This window comes from Cupressus sempervirens, chromosome 2, assembly GCF_028749045.1.
Source record: "Cupressus sempervirens isolate cs-2001-9-10 chromosome 2, ASM2874904v1, whole genome shotgun sequence".
NCBI lineage: Eukaryota > Viridiplantae > Streptophyta > Pinopsida > Cupressales > Cupressaceae > Cupressus > Cupressus sempervirens.
The window spans coordinates 235773187-235791227 of NC_143119.1; the positions used below are offsets into that span (position 1 = coordinate 235773187).

Genomic DNA, 18041 nt, shown 5'->3' on the forward strand with positions numbered 1-18041 from the left:
AAAAAGTTTAGAAGAAGCCAAGTTCAAGGATCAAGTGCAAACCAAGCTAGGTCAGTCGCCAAAGGGATTCCTATGTAGACCGAGTCAAGTTGGTTAATAAAGGGGTTTAGTGTAAACCAAGTAAGGTTGGCTACTAAGGAACTCAGTGGTAATCATGTGACCTAGTTTTAGTACCAGCTAACCTGTAGTAGAACAATTTTGTTTATTATTTGGTTGATGCAAGCTGACTTAGTAGATGTTATTTGTTTATTTGTAAGGGTATTCAAGTCAACGTGACATTGGATTTCATATTTATAAAAGGTCAAGTTGTGGATTGAAATGATGAAAGTTGTGAAAGTAGATAAGATATGAATTAAGAAGGATATCTGATTAAGGATAATACATCCAAGGATGCATAAATAATATTCTAATCAGGAAGGATCCAAAGGATAAACTAGAATGGTGATCTAAATCTATAAACTAGTTGCTACATCAATTACGCTAACCATTGTTACTCTGTAACAATTGTAGCCGTGAAGAGATCTCTTAATAGAGTTGACTCAACAGTCATTTTTGTAAATCCTCTCACAAGGTGGCATTTCTATATTGAAGTTTCTTAATACTTATTACAAAGCTACTCCTAATAGGGTGATTCAAATCCTTTAATAAGGTCACAACCAACAATGTGTTTTGTAACCTAAAATAGGGTTGGCTCCTAACATGGCTCACTTTAGAAGAGTGAAAAGTTGTAACTAGATGCATTGGTGGTTTTCCCAAATTAGCTTTTAATGTTAAATCCTTGTGTCTCTTGTGTTCATGTTATTTTTTTATTGCTTTATCCTTCTATAACTATGTTACTAAAGGTTAATACACATTAATATCTCAAGATTTCTTCTTTAACTGAGTTACAATGAATATCTAGTTCTAACCGAGTTGCGAGTTATAAGGATATTTCTATTGACATCTAAGGGATTTGGAATTGTTTTAGTAGTAATTGATTTGTCCCTCCTCTCTTAGTTACTCCTCTTATATTTCCAACAAAGGTATCTAAGTCCTCAAAAACTCTAGATGAATGAAAGAAGCTAGAGCTAGATATAAGTAAATATCTTCAAAGAAAAAAGAAAGGTAAAGAACACCCTTTAAATTTATTTTATGCTTGTTGTTCTGATCAGAATGAATCGAAATCATTAGATTTGGGTTTGAAACTGTGCAACAAAAAAAAACAAAAATTATAAATCTTTCATTGATTTGTTAAGGGTGAACTAGATTATCAAGAGTAAAATAATGGATCATCAAGAGTGTAGTTTTCCCTTGATTAATTGTGTGCAACACTGATTCCGATTTCACAATTTTGAAGAAAGTCAAAAAGGGTATTCAGATCTACAATATGTTTGTCGATTCAATATCCACAACCTACAATAAAAGGCTTTGTTGTTGATTGGGGATTTTCCTCGATTAAACCCATTTTAGGAATTAACCTTGAGTTTGAAAAATTAAAATAACATGAATGTAAAGTAAATGTATGTAATCATGTTACAATAGTTGGATCTCTTGAATCAAATGCAAGGTTCTTAATTCACCAAATGATTAGCACCAAGAAGATGAAGATGCATGGATGTAGAAGATGCAATAAAGGATTATGAATGGATTGAGGAATATCTTGATGATAAACTCCTTCAATTGCTTGAATGCTAAAATTCTTAAATCCTAGATTTTCAATGAAGTAATTCTTGAATCAATGCTTGAAGGCTTGAAGGCTCAAATGCAAGAGTGCTAGAGCATTAGAGTACTTGATTGTGTGTGTGTGTAGATATGAATGGTGGATGAGAAAAAGAGGAAATGGAAGCGCTTCTATAGATCTCTAAATTCAATAAATATTTTAGGCCAACCTACAGAGGAATTAACAACCCGAATGCATCTGGACATGAGACCCAAAGAGAAGATCCAAAATACATCCCAATTAGGGGAGCACTACACCCCTAACAACCATATCCCAAGACCTTCAAGATCCTTTCAAGCTCCCTAAAGATTTCTCATATCTCTAAAATTAGGTGCAAAGTCTGAGATATAACTGTTATAGTGCAAGGAGTAGATTCCAAGAGGATAGATGAAGGAAAGGGAGGACTTAAGAGGAATAGATCCTATGTTGAGCTTAATACCACGAAAATAGGATCTTTTAAATTTTACCCCGATTCCACCTAGGAGGAAGGAGAAAAAGAGGAAGAAGGAATAAAATATACAAGGAAATTGATGATCTTTTATTAAATAGGTGCTAAACCTTAATTAGATCAAGTTGCATTCAATTTAAGATAATACAATACTAATAAAACTTGATACAAATCAATGATTGGTGGGTTGATTTACTTGACTCATAATAGACCTGATATTATGAATGATGTTTGTATTGTGGAAATATTTAAAACTAATCCAAAGGAATCATGTGTTGTTGATATTAAAAGGATATTCAAATGTTTAAAGGGAACAATAAATCATGTATTATTGTTCGATAAGGATAATGATAATGGTTTCACACTTTGTGCATATACACATATTTATTGGGTACATAATATGGATAAGAAAAAGAGTATTAGTAGTGGTACACTCTCTTTGGGAAAGAGACTAATCTCATTAACAAATAAGAAACAAGATTATTTTTCTCAATTTACTATTTAAGTTGAGTATGTTGTTACTACTAACAATTGCACTCAAGTTGTTTAGATGAAGAAAATGATAAAATATTTGAGGATACACATTGTTCAGCCTATTATCATTCACTATGATAACTCTAATACCATGAATATTTAAAACAATCCTATGTAAAATTCAAGGGAAAAACATATTTCTAATAAGTATCCTTTATTGAAAGATAAAGTCTGTAAAAGGAATTGAGATTAGAATATGTGCTAACAAAGGAATAGATTATAGATATATTTTCTAAAACTTTAATGAAGGATACATTTTAGGATCTAAGAGATAGGATTGGGTTTGTAGTCCAATGTATATTAAAAATATACATTTTGGGATTAATATGTAGGGGACTTGTCCTTAGAGGATCAATCTTGTTTGGTTTATTATTTTAGACATGTTATCAATTGAGCGCTTTGTCTGCACTTGGATATATTGCTTTTATGGTTTATTGAAGCCCAGTTCTATCATTGATGATAACATATGTTTTTATGACCATGAAATATACATATTTTGTATGTGATAGGGTGATTATTACTACAAAAAAGTTGGTATATGATAATATATGTTATGCAAGCTTAGATTTGTATAGAAGAATAAGTATAGACATCATGTCTATGTTGATCCAAGGGATATTTTCATCAAAAATTGAAGTATCTCCAAAATTCCAATAATCAGCACCATTTAAAGTTCTCGAAATTCTAAATCCAATGCAATTCAAATGGACAAAAACGGAGTTTATATGCAAAATTTATGGCTCAAAGTTTGGTCAAACCAAGTATAGAGGTCATCAAAAGGTGAAGAATAAACATCTCAAAAGTGGTCAACAATGGATTTCAAATTTAAGATCTCATCAAGAGCTTTCCAATGACATTTGTTTCATAAAAAATGGAGCCAGTATGCAAAAGATATCCCTAATTGAAGTCTGGATGATAACGTGGCAAATAAAAAATAATTATAAAAAAAAATTTTAAAAAATTTTTTAAAAAGAAAAGAAAAGTTGGTTGCTGGTGGGGGTCGAACCCTCGAGCTTCGGTCCCTAAAATTTGAAGGTGGTCATTGGGCTATCGATAGGGCTTTAAAACATAAATAGCATATTTAAATCTTAAACCTATCCAACCAGAAATTGGGAGTTTAAAAGGGTTGCCGACGAGGTTGGAACCCCCAATCGGTACCCTTGTAAAATGGTTATTGTAATTGTGCTATATTACTGCTTGAAGATACATATGGCATGGATTTTATTTAAATTTAAGCAAAGGCCACATAACCTTAACAAATTAAGGTTAATTTGTTAATTTGTTACCCTAAAATTAACATGAAGCCAAATCTTCAAAAATGGCTAAAGGGTTTTTTCGAAGGGTGATTGTTAAAAGGCCCTATTTTTATATATTATAGTTTTGGCCTATTTTAGGCTAAATTTTTGTATAAAAATGGGAGTTTAGGGGGCCTTTTGGAGGTAGATGGAGAATTCAGAATTGTTGAGCTTGGAAAGAATTTTTCTTGGAGGACATTTTTTAGTCCCGCACATCAGCATGTTGTTGAGGGAATGATTTTGTAACACTGTACCAGATTCTTGGAGTTAATTGGATCGGTCCCCTTATTAGAGAAGGATCTGGAGATGTAGTCCATACTGGACGAACTTTGAGATCAAATGTGTTGCAATCCCTTTCTCTCATTGCTTTTTATGTCTTTTCAATTTCTATTGTTCTCACTTTTCAATTACAATAATTTGACTTGTTAAAAGTATTAAATTAACTTTATGTAATGGGCTAGCATTTCTCTATAATATTCCTAGATCCTAATAAGATCAAATTTGGTATCAGAGCTATTGTTTGACTAGTATTGCAGATTTGAATGCTAACAAGATCCAGGATTGAGAAAGGTGAAGGAAAGCTCAAGGAATAAAATCCTGAGATCAGAAAATGAAGGACTAAAGCATCATCACAAATGGTAGATGAAGATGGTGGGCGAGGTTTGAAAGACCAAAGCATCTAGAAGACTCTTCAGAATTTGTAGACAATGGTAGAAGTTTCGGTACAAGAAAGAGAAGAAAAGATGCAAAGATGTATAGCTTAGAAGGACAAAGGGAAAAAGAAAGGAGGCGATCATGATCCTCCAAACACACCTCCCTCTTCTCTGTGTTCTCCCTCTCTCCTTCAACCCCCTCTTCTCCTTCTTTGACCCATTCTAAGTCTTCTAATATTTTTAAGGGTGGACATAAGCCTTGAATCAAGTTGGATGTAAAGTTTGACTTGCTAAAGTATTTTGCAGAGTTAAATGTCAAAAAACTAGATGACTAGGTTCAGCAAGTAGAAGTCTATTATAGAGTTTAAAACCTTGTAGATGATGTCGATAGAATTCAGTTAGCCACTCTTCGATTAGGTGGTGTAGCTCTAACTTGGTGGGAGAGTAGGACTCGGCATGAAACTTCACAACATGGTAAGTTCAATCTATCTTGGTTACAATTTGTTTGTGCTTTAAAGAAGCAATTCTACCCCTAGGCCATATGCAGCAATTAATGATGAACTAGCAACATTTTAGGCAAGGGAAAGGTCAAACTATCCAGGAATACACCCATGAGTTTCGTAAAAAGACAATTTCATTAAATGTTCCATTGTATACCTAGGACACTTTAGTCAAGTATATAGGTGGTCTTCATTCTTACCTAAGGCATTCTGGTCTCATCTTGAATCATTGTAATTTGGATGAAGTATGTGTCCAGGCAACACTTTTAGAGTCAAGAGGTAAGGGGGCTTTCATTGATAAGTTTGATAAAAAGACATCTAAGTCTAAGGAAAAGTCCAAAGGAAAAGGGAAGGGTAAAAAGAGAGCTTTAGTAAAGACAGAGAGTGAGAAACCCTCATACTCACTTGCAAGAAAGAAGGGCATGATGATTCTAAGTGCTGGAAGCTACATCCTGAAAAGATGCCGAAGTGATTTGGTGGAAATAAAGGTAAGCAGAAGATTGTTGTTGTAGTTCAACAGGATCTTGAATCTGACTCAGGAGATGAAACAAGGATTTTTTCCACTAAGATCTAAGGTAAAGAATCTTCTCCTAACAATGATAAGCAAAGGAATGAATTATTTCACATCCGAGTTGTTATCAAGCATACTAAGGTTGATACATTAGTTGATATGGGTTCTCAATTTAATTTGATATTCTAGGAAGGTTTTAAAAAGCTTAATTTGACTACAACACCTCATCCAAAACCATATCCTCTTGGATGGGTTTGCAATGATGCATAGTTACAGGTAACTAAGCAATGCAAGTTAAGATTTGCTATCACTGCAAACTTTGTAGCCAAGGTAGAAGCTGATGTAGTCCCTTTAGATATCTATGGTCTTTTACTTGGGAGTCCCTATTTGTATGATCGATAGACTATCTTCTATAGGGGGGAAAATAAGTATCATCTGTTTAAAGATAAAATTGAATACATTGAACAGGCACATAAGGTTAAGACTAATCTAGCACTAGTTAATGCTGGTCAGATGAAAAGGTTAGTCAACTCTAGTAACAATTTTGTGCTGATGATTGTAAAAGCCAAAGAAGATGAAACCTCTGAGGCATTTAAGGGATGTGATCTGAAACATAAGGCTGAAATGGTCAAAGTTGTTTTTGCTTATGATGACTTGTTTCAAGAAGCAAAGGGATTGCCTCCTAAAAGAGAGATATAGCATGAAATTCAGTTGTAGCCAAAAGCACCACTTCCTCATATCGACATGTATCGTTTATCAGTCTTGCAGAATGAAGAAATCAAGAAGCAAGTTCAGGAGCTCATCGAGAAAGGAGTTATTTTTCCTAGTACTTCTCGTTGTGGTTCTCCTATTGTGTTGGGTCCAAAGAAAGATGGTACTTGGAGAATATGCATTGACTACAGGGCTCTAAACAAGATAATAGTAAAGAATAGGTACCCTCTTCCTAGAATTAATGATTTACTTGACAGTTGAAACATGCAATTTATTTCACAAAGCTAGACTTATGTAGTAGATATCATTAGATAAGAATTGCAGAAAGTGATATTTGGAAAACTGCTTTTAAGACAAAGTAGGGACTTTATGAGTGGTTGGTTATGCCATTTGAGCTTTGTAATGCACTAGCTACATTCACGAGAGTCATGAATGATGTCTTTCATCCGTTTATTGATGATTTTGTCATAGTCTATTTAGATGATAATCTTGTATTTAGTAAGTCTTGGGATGATCATGTAATTCATGTAAAGAAAGTATTTGAAATACTGAGAAAAGAAAAACTTTTTGTAAAGATGTCTAAATGTGAATTCACTAAGACATCCTTAGTGTACTTAGGCTATGTCGTAGGGAATGGTCAATTGAAAGTAGACCCTACAAAGCTTGAATGTATTGTAAAGTGGTTTAAGCCAAGTACAGCTACTAAAGTTATGAGTTTCTTAGGTGTAGTTCAATATTGGAGGAAGGTCATTGCAAACTTCTCTTTCATTGCATTGTCATTGCATGCATTAACTAGTACCAAGACAAATTTTTAGTGGGGAGGTCCACAATAAAAGGCTTTTGAAACATAGAAGGAAAAGCTGAGCACCGTACTAGTTCTAGATTTACCATATTTACATCAACCATTTGAGATTGAGACAGATGTGAACGGGTTTGTCATGGGAGCTGTATTAATACAAGGAGGTAAACCAATCTGCTACCACTCTAAAACTTTTTCAAGAGTAGTAAGTAACTATCCCACTTATGTAAGGAACTTTATGCTTTAGTTTAGAGTGTTAAAAAATGGAAACACTATTTAATGGGAAAAGAAACTGTAATCCACACTGATCACCAACCACTTCAATATTTACATTCACAGTCTAAGTCGCAACAAAGTAGGCACTTTAGGTGGATGGGTTTTCTACAAAAATTTCATTTGGTTATTAAGTATAAGAAGGGTGCCCATGACAAAGTACCAGATATGCTCTCTAGGCCTTCTATTAAGAATGCCTTGATAATCCTTCAAAATCATTCTATGGTTCATGAAAGTTTTCAAGAACAATATGCTAATGATGAGAACTTTAAGGATATCTATGCAACTTTAATCCAGAGTAAACATGTAGAAGAGAAAGATTACTATGTGCAGGATAATTTGTTGTACCACTTGGGAAAATTATGCATTCCTAAAGATAAACAAGCACATGTAATCCATGAAGCACACACCTCTTTGATTGCACGATATTTTGGGGTAAGTAAGACATTGGCTCAATTGTAAAAATATTGTTATTAGCCTCATGTGCAAGAAACTGTCACTAAGTATATAAAAGGATTTGTAATGTGTGCAACTACAAAACCAAGTAATAGGAAATTAGATTTGTACACAACATTACCTATACCATCCCATCCATGCGAAAGCATGTCTATGGAATTTGTGGGGGGTATACCCATGTCTAGGAAGGGTCATGATTATTTGTATGTAATAGTTGATCGGTTCTGAAAAATGTGTATTTTAATACTTTGTAAAAAGCAAGTTACTGTTGAACTGACAGCTTACTTGTACTTTCAATTTGTATGGGTTCATTTTGGGTTACCTACTACTATTGTATTAAATCAAGATTCTCGAATCTTAGGGGAAATTTGGTCATCTTTGTGGGGACTCCTAGACACAAAGCTAAAGAAGAGTATAGCCTTCCCTCTACAAACTGACGGATAGACAGAGGTAGTGAACAGGATAATTGTGTATCTACTTAGAGGTTACTGCAGCAAGCATCCTAAGTTGTGGGATGAAAGTCTTCACTATGTGCAACATGCTTACAACCATGCGACACACTCTTCTACAAAGAGGTCTCCTTTTGAGACTTTCTTTGGTTATTTTCGTAAAATGCTAATGGATTTGTTTTTCAAGAAGGACGACATTATCGATGGATGCAATGATGTAGAAAGGGCTTTAAAGTTCATCTAGAAAGTCTAAGCAATCCATCAGGCAGTAGAAGCACAGTTAGAGTAGAGCCAAGCAAAATACAAGGCTTGCCACGATAAGCATCGCATTGATCACCATTTCCAAGTTGGTGATAGAGTTTGGTTACATATCAGTAAGGAAAGAATGCAAGGTGAAGGAAGAAAGCTCAAGCCTATCTGGTATGGTCCTTTCGAAATCTTAGAGAAGATTGGGACCAATGCCTTCCACCTTAATCTTCCTCCATACATGAAAACTTACTCAGTTGTCAGTGTTGAGAATCTGAAGTTGTATAAGCCTCCAATGATCTTGGATGAAGACATCAATGTTTAGGTTCCATCACTTGATGATCTTTCACCAAAGTATATATCAGAATTGCCATAAGATGTTATCCTAGACATGAATGTCAAAACTTCATGAAGAGGATCAGTTGAATACCTCTAAGTGGGATTGAAGGGGATGCATCCACGTAAGGCAACATGGATGGAGATTGGTAAATTGAGCGAACTATACCCTTACCTACTTTCCAAGAAATCCAAACATTCGATGGTCCAAAAGCTTCTTAGTAGGGAGGCTTAATCTGGGGGATATTTTCCTCAAAAATTGAAGTATCTCCAAAACTCCAATAATTAGCACCATGTTAAAGTTCTCTAAATTTTGTATCCAATGCAATTCAAATGGATGAAAATGGAGTCTATATGCAAACATTATGGCCAATCAAAGTTTGGTCAAACCAAGTATAGAGGTCATCAAAAGGTGAAAAATAATCATCTCAAAAGTGGTCAACAATGGATTTCAAATTGAAGATCTCGTTGAGAGCTTTCTAGCGGTATTTGTTTCATTGAAAACAAAGTCTGTATACAAAGGATATGCCCAATTGAAGTCTAGATGATGATGTGGCAAATGAAAAAAATAATTATTAAAAATTTAAAAATTAAAAAAAAAAAAACAAAAGAAAGGCAGAGTTAGTAGCCAGTGGAGGTCGAACCCCCGACCTTCGGTCCCCAGAATTTGGCCAGTGGCCACTGGGTTATCGGCGGGTCTTTAAAACATAAGCAGCACATTTAAATCTTAAACCTATCCCACAAGAAATTGGGAGTTTAAAAGGGCCGCTGGCAGGGTTGGAACCCCCAGTCGTCACCCTTGTAAAATGGTTATTGCCATTGCACTATATTAGTGATTGAAGATACATATGGCGTGGATTTTATTTAAATTTAAACAAAGCCCACCTAATAAATTAATGTTAATTTATTAATTTGTTACACTAAAATTAACATAAAGCCAAATCTTCAAAAATGGCTAAAGGGTATTTTCGAAGGGTGATTGTTAAAAGACCCTATTTTTATATTTTATAGTTTTGGCCTATTTTATGCTAATTTTTTGTATAAAAAGGGGAGTTTAGGGGCCTTTTGGAGGTAGACGAAGAATTTAGAATTGTTGAGCTTGGAGAGAATTTTTCTTGGAGGACATTTTTCAGTCCCGCACATCAACGTGTTGTTGTTGTGTTGTTGAGGGAATGATTTTGTAACACTGTACTAGATTGTTGGAGTTAATTGGATCATTCTCCCTATTGGAGTAGGACCCAGAGACATAGTCCTTATCAGATGAACTGCATAATCAAATGTGTTGTGTCGCTTTCTCTCATTGCTCTTTCTATCTTTTAAATTTGTGTTGTTCTTACTTTTCAATTACGTTAATTTGATTCGTTAAAAGCATTAAATTAACTTTGAGTAATTGGTTAGCATTTCTCTCTAGTAGTCCTAGATCCTAATTAGATCTTATGTTCACTGAGTCAAATATTCAGTTCTAGATGGGTTACAGTTTATTTGGTGAAGACTGGTAGAAGACAAGTGTACAAAGATTAATGTAAGAGACAATTAATTATATTTTTTTCATATCTTATTAGTGAGATATATTTAATACCATTGACCTTGGGATATGATAAATGACTTGTTCATTTACCTATATATGAGAATGAGAATGACTTGATATATTCAAGAGAGGTAATTGTTGTGTAATGCATAGTGTATTTTACTAATAGCCAACAATATTGATGAAGCAAATAATTTATCATTATAAAATGTAATATCTTTGTTGTGAAATGTGGGAGTTTTATTGTTATAATTTTAATGATGGTTATTAAGTAATCTATGAATTAGCATGCACCTATGTAATTAAATGTACATTAGGGAAGCCTTAACAATCGAAACAAATTTTATATTTGTCGGGTTATAAAGGAGAGATATTTTCCTTGGTTGAGAGTTTGAACATCATCTATGCTATGTTTGTGATTAGTTGATATGGATTGCACTTATATGTTGGATATTCAGAGTTAATAAGTGATTATGTTGATGAGCTTCAAAGGATCTATTTTGAAAATTAAGTTGTAGATCAACCAGTTCATTAATTTGGATATGTTATCCTAAAGAATTATTTTTCATACATAATGGAGCATATAGGTAGTGGGTCCATTTATTGTTGATATGTGGTGATTGATCCAAAATGTACTATACATTTTTCATAATTCTTTGGGGTTATTTTATCAGTAATTTTGGCTCGATATATTGTAATTGATTTTATAACCCTAAAGTGGAAAAAATCTAAAGGGCTTACGGTTAGGGATTTCATAAGATGTGATGTGATAATTTCTTCTTGTGGTGGTATTGAGTTGTAAGAGATTACAGATTGTAATCAGAATGTAATCATTGGAGGATACTAATATTGGACTTGTTGTTTGGTGGATGTAGCCCGAGATTGGGTGAACCACATTAAATCTTGGTGTTTTTCTATTCTCTTTTGTGTGATCTAATATTTTCCGATATTGGTTATATTTGCATGTAATTATTAATTACGTCTGTGGTTAATACTAACATTTGTGTCCTATTAATGTTTAATAGGGTTGTAACCTTCTAATGAGGGTTCAACATCTCCTAATAAGGATTCATCCTCTAATAGGAAGTGTTGTGCTAAATACATTGTATTTGACTCCTAATAGGGTCACATCCTTTAACAAGGAACTTATATATTGGTACACTATATTGTGGTTATAATCTGCATTGGGCTTTTTCCTTTGATCAAGGAAATCCCTAATCAAACAATTATTGTATAATAGTGTATGGTTTCTTACTATTGTGAATCAATGTTTTAATTATTGCAGATCAAATTTGTAAGTTTGGTTTTTATTATATTTTATTGCAATTGTCCCCTCCCCACAAAATTGTTTGGTGACTTTACTTCTTATCAATTGTTTTTAGAGCATTAGCTCTTCCTTGTGAAGGACGCTTAGAATATTGATGATATCTATGGCTTATAGGAAGGAAATTCCTAAAATTGATAGTGATAACTATAAAAGTTGGAAGAACAAGATATAGATACATTTGATTTATATGGGGATTGACTTTTGGTTGGTGATAAAAAGTAAATTTCAGGTTAAGATAGAACATGAGCTATCTTTAAGCTCAGATGAGGGGAAAAAGATATTCCAATGTAACATTATTGTAACAGAATCATTGATTATCACCCTAATTAATTAGAATTCATTGAGGTAAATGAATTTGGTTTAGCATATGATATTCTCATTGTTTTTGTTTATGTTGATGATATAGTATTTGGATCCAATGATGGTTCTTTAAGGTTTTTCAAAATTTATGCAATCTAAATTTGAAATGTCCATGCTTGGGGAACTATCCTATGTTCTTTGGTTGCAAATTTCTCAGTTGGAAAGTGGTATATTATTATCCCAAACTAAGTACACAAAACAAATGTTAAATAAATTTCATATGGAAGATTGTAAGCCTATGGGAACGCCAATGACAACGAGATGTAAACTTACTAAAAATGATGATTCTCCTAATGGTTGATCAAGCTTATAGTTCCATGACTGGTATTTTGCTATATCTCATGCCTTTAAGGCCTGATATCATGCATGTTATATGTTGGGTTGCAAGATTTCAGTCTTCAATTAAAGAATCTCATGTTATGGCAATTAAAATAATTTTCAGATATATTTAGGGCACTTTGGATTATGGAATTTTGTATCCTAGACATGACGAGTTCATATTTGTTTCTTATACTAACTCCAATTGGGTGTGTTGTCTAGATGAAAGAAAAAATACTTTAAGAGCAACAATTGAATAAGAAGAATGAATTGAATACACTTTCTACTGCAGAGGATGAATATAAAGCTATGTGTTGTTGTTCTCAATAGGTTATTTGGATGGTTCAGAGTTTATCAGCTATGAGAGTAATAGTGTCTAAACTAATTCCTATCTATTATGATAATCAGAGTAAAATTAGTATTTCTAAGAATCCAATTATGCATTACGCTCCAAGAACATTGATATTTGTTATCATTTCATAAGAGAATTTGTTCATTCCTCATATTAGTTCGCTAACATATTTACAAAACCTCTCACAATATCTATATTTGAAGGGTTAAGAAAAAGATTGGGGGTTTTATCCCTCTCTTCTTTAGCATAAGTTCATATATGAGTGATATGTTTCATGGGGAGCGTATTTTTCTTTTTTTTTTGTTACACTTAAACCTTAGTATATCTCCTTTGTCATTGATGTCAAAGGGGGAGAAAAATTAAGTTGAAAACAACTACATGATGGATATATAGGTATAGGTACACATGAATACATCACATGCTTTATTCCTGCAATAATTTATGATATTCTACAAAATTAACTTCTTATAGATTCATCTTCCATTATTTTAGCTTCTTGAAACAAATGTATTCAATAATGTAATCAATTCTTCTTAGGATTCTTATCCCCTTCATAAGTATATTCCAAAGATTTCAAAATTTCATTTGATAATTTGAAAGATTTTACCTGATTATATTCATTATTAGGAAGGGTTGTCAAGAGTGCTTCCCTAGTAAGCATATTACACATGAACAAATATCTTTGTCTTTCAATACAATCTTCAAGATTTTCTTCATGCATAGAGAATGTGTCATCTTCTCTTTCAAACTATCATAGTTGGTTCCATCAAACTTTGGACTATCCTTTCTAAAATGAATTGCCATAGATCTCTTTAAGTTGTTAAGGTTTTCCTTCAAGGATCTAATGCTCTAATACCAATTGTTAGAAATTAAATTGCACCAAGATATCGAAGAGAGGGGGAGGGGGGGTGAATTTCTTATACAATTACAATAACTTTTTTGTTCTTATTAAATCCAATACATGTAATCAACAACTGTAATAACCACAAGAGGATAACCATACACAATAAAAGCAAATTTTTTAACTAAGGAAATCCTTGAATAGAGGGATAACCCTAGTGCAGTTGGTACGCACAAAATGATGTACTAATAAATAAATTCCTTGTAAGAGGATGGACCCTATTAAGAGTCAATGGAAATACATTGAATGCATACCAGTCCATGTTAAGATACTTTGAATCCCTGTGATTATATTCGAACCTTATTAGGAGTTTTGCCAACCCTAATAGGAATTATGGAATGCAGATGGACCCATTCTCTAAATATAGTCAAGGGAAAGACCAATGAAGTCACTGTCGAGCTAGCCTATGTATTATTACTTTTATAACAATACCAAATGATCAACTTTCCACTAGCACTCTTTGCAAAATATAATCACTCTGCTCATTCATTGTGCCTTAGCCACACCAAATACTTCTCAAATCTCAAAACCAAATCTACAAAGTCGCATCACATGAACCCCTTAGATCAATTACTTGCATATAATCCACACTTATAATTCACTTTCATACTTCAATACATTTCTTGCATACATCCACACTTAATCAAAAGGAAAATAGCTTTCCTTTATACGAGGTCCTCAAAATAATTTATTGAGTCAGCCTTGTGTCTTTCTCAAATTAAAATTATAATAGGACCTTAATAGGTTAAAATAATACACATTACATTACATCTTTTCATTATTACATAACATTGTTGGCTCACAGTGTTCATAAATCTCCACACATGCAACCTCAAACTCTATAAGCTCACTAACATCATCGTCGTGATGTCTTCTTTTTCTATCTAATTGCACTCAACTAGATTCTATCCCTATTAGGAGATATAATCCATTTTCTAAAACTACTTTTCAAGAACTGTGTATGTATACTATCTTCTACAAATCTCAAATACTTATCATCATCCTTCAACTTTATGCATACAAACTTAACCACAATATCATGATACTCTGTAGTACATTCCCTCAACTACACTTGATGTCATCTTCAATCCTCAAACCAGAGGACCTCAAACACTATCTTTTGCTCTGTCATTTTTTGTTATGTTAGCATCAATAAAAAATACTTCCATGAATGCAGCATATGAGCATACTATCAACCTCCCTAATGCTTCTAGCATTGCTAGGATACTCCCCATTAGAAACATCCTCAACATTCATGCTAACATCTAGTAGCTCTACCCTTTTACCTCTGCTCATGCCTCTTGTTAAAATTTTATTCTGCCTTTAATGTAAATTGGTATGCCTTCTTAATGTTATCCATCTTGACAAAACTAATTTCATCACATATATAATTCCTGAATCTATTCAAGTATCTAGAAACCCTTTCCACCTCATCATTAATGTGTCTAGATTTGATATCTAACTTTGAAATTCCTTAATGCATTCCTTCACAATCATATCCCTTTGCTTCACATTCTTCAATTTATTCAATAGCCTAATTTGATAATCACCTAGTAGAAATTTGTTTGTCAACTTGTTGATAATATTCACCTAAGTCTTAGTCTTTTATTTTCCTCTTATCTTCCTATGAGTATACAAATATTTCTACTAGAGACATCAGTCCATTTAATTTTGTAATTGAAACATTCACTTTCTTATGAACTAGTGTATTCTCATACTCAAAGTACTTTTCCATCTTAGAGAGCCAATTGAATAATTCATCTACATCAAGATTACCATTATAATTGGGAGGATCAAAGTGTGGATTTCCAATAACTCATGTCAAGGCTCTAAAAACTAATCCATATCCTTGCTTGAGATTAAGAACTTGTGCTTTTGATTCCTCATCTTCATCTTTTCTAACATCCTAAATAGGTCGTGCTCTTCTTTGAGTTGTCTGACTAGCTTCAAGTATAGTTGCAATATGCATCAACATATTGATGACCATAGAATCTATATTTCCTTTTCTATGAACCATCTTTATAACCCTCTATAAGTTTTAGGCTAAACACAAGTCTGCACCCCTACAACCAAATCTAGGTAGGGGTCTACAAGATCATAACCCTCCTCAAGTTATAGGTCAGATCTAAGATTTCCTACCCTTAAATAAAATTAACTAGGGTTTACACATGATCCAAATCACAACAACCTCCACTAGGAACATTAAATTTCTATAATGCCACCTAACATAGCTCAAGGATGGAGAAATATCAAAAGGAGATGTCCAACTAAGAAGAAAGAGTAAATACAAGGAAGAATCAACTTAGTGGGGGAATGAAATAAGAGAATTCAATTCATTATATCCAAATCCAATAAAAAAATTCTTACAATATGTTGGACAACAACACTACCTAGTTGAAGTATTACAATAGGTAAAATCCAATGTGTAATCACAATGTGTAAAAAAATATTAACATCTAGATATTCCTATTATGTTTCTAATACTTGATACATCTTGGATATTACATAAATAGGCACTAGGACACAAGGGTTAGCCAACATGATTCACACTTTCCAGTAATCATGAAACATATTATACAAAATAGGAATCACCCCAAAGATAGCATCATTGGTTGACCAAATAAGCATATAATAATGTGAAATCTAGGATATAAGTCCACACATGATCCACGAATCCCTACAAAGAGTCTCAAACCATTGTACATACAAATCATACACCATGCAATGAAAACTCATTAATCGGTCAAGGTGGCAGCAAAGAACATACTACCTAATAACAAAACAATGAGAACTCATCAAATATGACTCCAAATTATGCGCAATCATAGGATAATGATTCAAATCTGATCCTCAATAAGCCATGAGAACCACACAAGTTAAAATGCACAATCAAAGTACTTCCCACAAAATCACCCAAACAAATAAATAGGAACATAACAAACAAACATAAAATAAAATGATATAAGATTACTAAGAACCCAATATGCCACTACATCACTTTACATGTATTTAATAAAATATAAGTATTGTAGTAGATATGATGTTATAGAACTATACAAGTGCAATCCCAAAATATTTTTTTATTATAAAATTATGACCATTGAATACTTCGATAATAAAAATAATTCAATAGCAATTTTTTATTTGCATGAAACATGATCTTGTGTAATTTTAAATTGGGAGATCCTCTTTATAAAATATCACAAAGAGAATGTTGTATTAGTTATTTAATCAAGTTTCTAAAGTTTGTTATATTTTTCTTTATATCTTTGAGAAAAAAATGAATGTTATTTTAATAAATATTTTTTTATGTAATTCTCTATATAAAACTAATTTATCAATTTCATTTGATAATACCTTTCCCTTGGAAATATTCCTTTTTATTATGATAACTAATATATTTGATCTAGCTCATGCTTTTAATCCACTAATATTAAATTACTAATTAGGCTATATCTATTGTAACTCCACTTATATCTTATATGTTCTAGCATAAAGATTTTTTTTTTAATGAATAATACTTTTTATTTATTATTGAATATATTATAAATGTTAGAATGTGAAACCAAATATACTCACAAATATTCAGTAGGACGACCCTCAAATGGTATATTTTCTAATGCCCTTGGAATATGTCCAGTTAAATTGTTGAAGCTCAAATCCCTGTTGATCGAAAAGTAAATTTGATTAGTACAATAACAAACGACTTCTATCTCATGACTAGTTATGGCCTAACTTATATTTATAAATGATATATGAATAGATAATAAAATTAAACATAAGGTAGATTGTCAAATTACAATCATATAAAAAATTAAATTTATCCCTCTTCTTTTTTGGGGTTGATGGTGGGTCAAAGTCAATAAAACATGGGGCCTGCGTACACTTGAACACAAGACCTTTCAGATGAGAGGTTCACAACTAACTACTATGTTGTAGGATATTCCAAATTTTATTTTTCTTAATTATAAACGTTTCTTCTAAATATTTATTTTTAAAATTTTATTTTAGTGTTAAAAATTGAGTGACTTAATGACAAAATAGAATACTTAGGTAATACGTATTGTGGAGCCCCACCTATAGATGGACATTATAGCATCCTAATATTATAAATTTTTAAGTATATGACATAAGATTGGCATTACTCTTGTTACTAATAATATGTCTACATAAACAATGGATTATAACATAATTATAAGAAAACTCTAAATAGATAAGAAGTTTAGCAAATTCTATGATCCTCTACATGTCTTATTAGTCCCTGTCATTAAGGTAGGAGACTATAGTTTTTGATTGTTATTTGAACATTAGTTTATTCTTTGAAAATTGTATAACATAATCCAAA

General features: G+C 32.6%; 1 protein-coding gene across 1 annotated transcript in view; it reads right to left on the reverse strand.

Annotated features, from left to right (window-relative positions):
- Nucleotides 1-18041, reverse strand: part of LOC149571912 (putative LRR receptor-like serine/threonine-protein kinase At1g53440) — a 343799-nt gene that overhangs the window by 214407 nt on the left and 111351 nt on the right. Inside the window, exon 12 of the mRNA XM_089813316.1 lies at nt 17276-17359. Coding sequence (XP_089669442.1) covers nt 17276-17359 — 84 coding nt within the window. The remainder of the gene's footprint in view (nt 1-17275; nt 17360-18041) is intronic.